We start from the raw sequence: 7,176 nt of genomic DNA on the forward strand, positions 1-7,176 counted from the left end.
TCACGACACATTCCCGTATCAAGGTATGCACGAGGGTTCATCTTACCGGTGAGTATACCGATTATCATCTGTTTGACCGTATATGATGTGAGATTCTCACTTATTTTGAATGAAAACAAGCCCTATGTGATATAATCACTTATTGATGAGGAACTTGATTTTCATATGCATGAGGGCACATGAGCAAGTCCGTGAACAGGTCAGTACTTTCGTACAGCAGAGAGACGAACTTGACTCCCGGATAAATGTGATATTTTATCACTTATTTGATTTGGACATGTGATTGTTTATCACTTATTGAGGTCGAATGCAGTATGTAATATGTACACGTTTGTATAGTATCATGGAAGATCTAGACTTGCGTCCCCGTTATTTTTCGGTAAAAGATACAACCATGATACCCAGATGATAAGCAGCATAAAGACCGAATATCTCAGAACCTCGACAATCTATCAAACGAAATTTCGGTACTAAGACCATATGCCAATGAATGGTTCCCACCTGATCATTAGTCGTTTTAAGATTTATATCACCCTGCACACTTTAAAATGATTGTGAGCCTACCGATACATCTTATATAGAGCTGCTTATCGTTTTTCATTTAAGGTTTAAAGAGGTTTGGATAGACCACTGATGTACTATCATAGAGCTGCTTATCGCTTATTACATAAATACGTTCACTATCAGTCAGGTGTTAAGAAAAACTGTTTTGATTGGTTACAAGTGGAAGTGTATAGTATGAGAAAAGGCTCCTGGAAAAGAATCAATGACAGGTTTCCTTCGCATGTTGTTCGGTTTTCGGATGAAGATGTTTCTATTACTGGGAATGATGGTCATGACGGTCGTCTTCATTGGCTTTGTAATGTTGTTTCCCGAAGAGCTAAGCAAACAATAATAGCATTTGATTTGGCTACTGAGACATTCAGTGAGATTTATCTTCCTGATTCCATAGCAAATAATAAGAAGGAACCGAGGAAGCAGGTTTTGGGAGATTTGGATGGTAAACTATGTGTGATGTCGTACATCGAAGATGGCGACATCAAAGATGGCGGCGTTGAGGTTTGGGTGATGAATGAATATGGGGTGGCTGAATCTTGGGTGAAACACCATATATTGTCACAGTTTAGTGGTAACGTAGTTCCGATTGGAATCACATTAAGTAATGAGTTCATTCTGCAAGGCGATGACGATAGTCTAGCTTTGTATGATCACATTGCTGCCAAGGTTAAATCCTTCAAGGTTATAGATATAAATAGATATTCTTATGGCACTGTCCAAATTGTTCCTTATGTGGACAGTCTTGTGTGGATAGCACCTGCTAATAGAGTGGATCAACAACAGTTGCGCCATATGTTCGTTGCAAATTTCGGTAAACTCATAACAGATTGGTGAATTGTCAATAAGGTCTGAAGCAGCAAGAATGGTCCTCGTCGTCATGACTATATCTTTTTTTTACAACTATTATGCATTATACAATGTGTGATTCTAATTTAGTCTTGGATCAAGTATCAATTGTTAGTGCCTTCATTACATAAAGATTATCTATTGTTGGCATATATGATGTGTTCGATATTCTGGTTCAGTTTGCTTTTCTGCATCCATATATGACATTGGTGGTGCATCTTTATTGCTTTTATAAATCTTTCCCCTGATAAGTTAGCAACTGTCTAGCTTTGTATTAATTAAGGATACTTGTTATTTTTTCAACGTAATGGTGGTAGTTACAAATCACATCGATATTCAGGTTTTTGTTTTGGTATAAGACATTTTCATCCAAAAGTGGTTTCCATATTAGCTGGTGGCTTATTAGTCAGATTAAGTTAAGGTTTGCAATGTGGCTTATTAGTCAGATTAAGTTAAGGTTTGCAATGAGCAACTAATGAGTCCGTCCACGGACGCATGAACGTGACATTTTCGTAAAGAACGTTGGTCAAATGACATTTTCATAAATTTCCCTTTTAACAAATTGTATTCTTGATACATTCAGATACATTAAACATACGTTGACCCACTCTTAGTACCCTAATTTTAGACTATGGTTGATATGGAATTTTTGTTCCCTAATTGTAATCTGTTGTTATACAGCCGATTTATTAATTGGGTTTTTGCCAAAAGTGTATCTCATCAATGTGGACAACCATCTTTAGTGTTCTTCTGTAACTAGTCTCTGTTTTAAGAAAAAACTTGATGTGCCTTGCTCCTTAAAATAAAATGATTTCTGGCCAAGGAGGCATTGGCCGCATTTTGAATGGTAAAAACGATATCCAGCAATTATATTTCAAATACGAACTTCAGGCGTGTTTTGATCATCAACAACTGATTGGATTATGCAATTGGTCACCCTCTTTTACTGGAGTACTGTTCCCAATTCATGTCCTAGAACATGTCTCATCTCAGTTATTAATAGTTCTGATCATAGCTCATTTTAGCTTTTAAAACTTTCCTTTGGCCCCAACCAAAGTTGTTTTCTACAACTGTTTTTGTCAAAGGCCTATAAAATCTCTTATGTTCCTTCACAAAGTGTGGTATGAAACCTATGCATACTGATCCCTACATATTTGGTGTGGTCCCAACAATAGTGCTTCAATGGTAATTGGAGGTTTGGGGATCAAATCCCCACAACCACTGGTTTACCCTAGGACAAGTGATTTACCTCCCGCATGTTGGCCGTGAGACCGGTCGTCGAGAGACGCCTAGTGGTGGCATACACCATTACATCTGGTGTTATTATTATTACCATTGATGGCGAGACTTCAATCAGGATACCAAGTATAATATATATTTTGTCATTTGACTAAATCCTGTAGGTTGGTGTATAACTTACTTTTTGCATATCGGCTAGAACTATATGACGGTGGCTAACAAGAACACCCAATTAATGTTGTAAATTTAGATATCGTACAGCTAGTCAGTCTGGCATTTAGCAAACATACGCGAAACCTTTCATTCATTAAAGAATGTGTGTGATTCTTTCACTAGTCCTAAAGGCTTTTTTTCTGGTAATCGTTTCACAAGGATTGTGATAGCCTGATTTCAAGTCAATTGCAGATATGAGAATGGCTCCATGCCCGATGGGTCTATCCAGGAGCTCGTCTATCATCAATGTAAGTATAGTTCTCGTCGGATAACTGTGCTTGTAGGTCCCTCTCGGAGGATGAGGTTCAACCTTAACCTTGTTATACTAACCCACTAGCAAGTGCGGAATCCAAGCTAGTGAGCAAACCGGGATGAAACAAGCACAAACACAAACACACAAAGATTCACCGATTAACACCACTTGTATTAATGCGAATGAAAGGTTCCGGTTACAAGCACAATGTTTACAAATCAGTTTTGCAAACCCTCTAGTGTGTGTGTGTGTTCCTGGACAGAATGCTCTCTATCTCTCGGGACTGTCTGTGTGCATCTATCTGTTTGTGAACACACTGCATGGGTATTTATACCCAAACACAGCAAGTCTGTCCGAAAGATCAAGTGGACTGCTCGATAGATCATCTTTCGAGCATCCAGCTCTCGAAGGATACACATATACCTCGAAGGATGGTATATCCTTCGAGGTCCAACTGCATCTATCGAAGGTTAACTATCGAAGGTTAACTTTCGAGCACATCGAAGGATCTATATCATCCTTCGATATCTCATCCTTCGAGACAGACAAAATACAACCATATACTAACTGTTTGGCCAAGTCAAACCAGGAGGACGGTTGACTTGGTCAAACTTACAAGACTAACAGGAACATCGTTTTACATCGTGACCGAACACAGACAAAGTACAGACACAAGTGCACCAACAAACTCCCCCTTGGCTGTAGCTTTGTCACGATCTTTGATGGATGCAGATTTGTCTCGATCTTGATCATCATTGATCTTCATGTCTTCAAGACTCTGATGTCCTTTTACGTCTTCAATGTCGGAGGATCTTCAAAGTCTTCACGTCTTGAAAGCAGAAAGTGTATCAACAAACTACCCGTATCATGTAGGAAGTGTGTTGACAAACTCCCCCCTTAACATAAGCTCCCCCTTGAGTTATGCTCGTGAATGACTTGATCTTCAAAGCTTAAGATCCTTGTGGTGTTGATGATGGTCAGCGGCAACTCGAACATCTTCATCATTTGAGTGCCTTTACGTCATGTCTTTATTCCGAAGCTTGTCATCGACCATGTTCTCCTAGTCTTTAGAATCTGCACATGCAAGAAATCTAAACGCGTAATGAGAACAACTGCTTGGAATATAGTTAACATAAACAAATAACACGCGAATGACCATGTCACAATCAAACACCGTCCGACCGTTTGAAAGTTTTACAAATTTATCAATTTTAAATTCTAACTTTCAAACTTTGCAAATTTCGACCGTTTATGAAGATTTAGTCAATTCGGTTTTCAGTCAGGTTTCAGGTAACGAAGACTCGAGCTCCAACATCGTACGATCGAAAATAAGGTAGAAATAAAATCTTTTTAGCTTTTATAAAGTTTATATTAAAACACACCTAAAATCTTTTTGGTATTTTTAATATTTGAAATGTAAGAACTGAAAGCAGTAAATAAATATATACAGACATTCTTTTTTCGAGTTTCGAGGGTAAGAGAATCATATCAGTGTACGGTCATGCCAAAACACTCTTGTTGTTCAGTTAATTAATATTAAGATAAGCATCCTATAACAATTATCGGTATTGTTGTCCACTTAAGCTCAACTTATCAGATGTAATCATGGCGAGGGGATACGTTAAGGTATGATTTATACTTACCGACCGGTGTTCATCCACATCACGACACATTCCCGTATCAAGGTATGCACGAGGGTTCATCTTACCGGTGAGTATACCGATTATCATCTGTTTGACCGTATATGATGTGAGATTCTCACTTATTTTGAATGAAAACAAGCCCTATGTGATATAATCACTTATTGATGAGGAACTTGATTTTCATATGCATGAGGGCACATGAGCAAGTCCGTGAACAGGTCAGTACTTTCGTACAGCAGAGAGACGAACTTGACTCCCGGATAAATGTGATATTTTATCACTTATTTGATTTGGACATGTGATTGTTTATCACTTATTGAGGTCGAATGCAGTATGTAATATGTACACGTTTGTATAGTATCATGGAAGATCTAGACTTGCGTCCCCGTTATTTTTCGGTAAAAGATACAACCATGATACCCAGATGATAAGCAGCATAAAGACCGAATATCTCAGAACCTCGACAATCTATCAAACGAAATTTCGGTACTAAGACCATATGCCAATGAATGGTTCCCACCTGATCATTAGTCGTTTTAAGATTTATATCACCCTGCACACTTTAAAATGATTGTGAGCCTACCGATACATCTTATATAGAGCTGCTTATCGTTTTTCATTTAAGGTTTAAAGAGGTTTGGATAGACCACTGATGTACTATCATTTTCTCTTTTGCTCGCCAGGAAACTCATTTTTGCTTTTCTATTGTTTTTGTGTTTTTGAAATTTTTCGATGTTTTTGGATTTTCAGATTTTGGATTTACTCCCCCTAAAATCAATAAACTAAGACAAATTTAAAACACAAAGGTATTTACAAAAATGATTTTCAGATGTTGGTTTTACTCTTGCTTGACCTTAATGCCGTGTACCAATAATAAAAAGTCAAATCTTGATTTGTCAAATGCTTTGGTAAAAAGGTCGGCACGTTGGTCATCGGTGTGGACCTTAACAACATCGATTAGCCTTTTCTCAAAGCAATCACGTATGAAGTGATATTTGATTTCGATGTGTTTGGTCTTTGAGTGCTGCACAGGATTTCTAGTGATCTGTAAGGCAGCAGAGTTATCAACGTAAATAGGAGTAGTTAGGAATTCAAAACCGTAATCCCGCAATTGTTGTTGGATCCACAGAACTTGGGAGCAACAACTTGAGGCAGCAATGTATTCAGCTTCGCATGTTGATGTAGCGACGCATGTCTGCTTCTTGCACTGCCATGTGACTAGGCGATTTCCTAAAAACTGACATCCAGCCGTTGTGGATTTTCCGTCGATTTTGCATCCGCCAAAATCAGAATCACTGAAAGCGACCAATTCAAAGTTATTATCCCTAGGGTACCACAGACCGGTGTCAGGGTAAGCCTTCAAATAACGAAAAATTCTTTTAACAGCTGCAAGATGTGAGGCCTTCGGGTTAACTTGATATCTGGCAAGTAGGCACGTTGGGTACATTATGTCTGGCCTTGATGCTGTGAGGTACATAAGAGATCCGATCATTGCGCGGTAGTTTGAGGGGCAAACAGCTTCACCCTTCAAGTCTGGAGTAATTCTGTGATTTGTTGGCAATGGGGTACCAATGGGCGTTGCATCAGACATCTGGAACCGGCTCAAGATGTCGCCAACATATTTAGTCTGATGGATGAATATCCCAGACTCAGTTTGTTGCACTTGTAGGCCCAAGAAGAAGGTCATTTCCCCCATAGCACTCATCTCGAATTTATCCTGCATAATGCGCTCGAAATTCCTACACAAGACATCATTAGTAGAACCAAAAATAATATCATCAACGTATACCTGTACCAGAAGAAGATCTCCATCTTGTTCTTTGATGAAAAGAGTACAGTCGATAAGACCTCTACGAAAACCGTTCTCCAGCAGATAGTGTGATAAGGTTGCATACCAAGCTCGCGGTGCTTGATGAAGACCATAGAGAGCTTTGTTGAGCAACCAAACCCGATCGGGATGGATAGGATCTTCAAAACCTGGAGGCTGTTCGACATACACCTCTTCTTCAACCGCACCATGTAAAAATGCACTTTTGACGTCCATCTGGTAAACTTTGAATCCTTTGAATGAGGCATAAGCCAGAAAGATCCGAATAGCTTCCAGACGTGCAACAGGTGCATAGACTTCGTTGTAGTCGATCCCTTCAATCTGACGAAAACCTTGAACGACTAAACGTGCTTTGTTTCGGATAACAACTCCGCGGACATCCTTTTTGCATTTGAAAACCCAACGGGTACCAATCTTCTTGTATCCAGCAGGTTTCTCTACGAGTTTCCAGACACCCAGCTTCTGGCATTGTTGCAGTTCTTCCTGCATTGCTTCAACCCAAGAGTTATCTTTCAAGGCTTCTTTCCAAGTTCTTGGCTCTTCCTGTGAGACATAACACGCGAAAGACCAATCGTTTTGTTGCCCGGATTCTCTAA

General features: G+C 39.2%; 1 protein-coding gene across 1 annotated transcript; it reads left to right on the top strand.

Annotated features, from left to right (window-relative positions):
- Nucleotides 1-738: 738 nt before the first annotated feature.
- On the top strand, nt 739-1,392 carry LOC110870921 (F-box/kelch-repeat protein At3g06240-like). Its single transcript, XM_022119982.2, has one exon. It carries the CDS (start codon nt 739-741, stop codon nt 1,390-1,392), a length of 654 nt encoding a protein of 217 aa, XP_021975674.1.
- Nucleotides 1,393-7,176: the final 5,784 nt, after the last annotated feature.

Source organism: Helianthus annuus, chromosome 8, assembly GCF_002127325.2.
Source record: "Helianthus annuus cultivar XRQ/B chromosome 8, HanXRQr2.0-SUNRISE, whole genome shotgun sequence".
Lineage (NCBI taxonomy): Eukaryota > Viridiplantae > Streptophyta > Magnoliopsida > Asterales > Asteraceae > Helianthus > Helianthus annuus.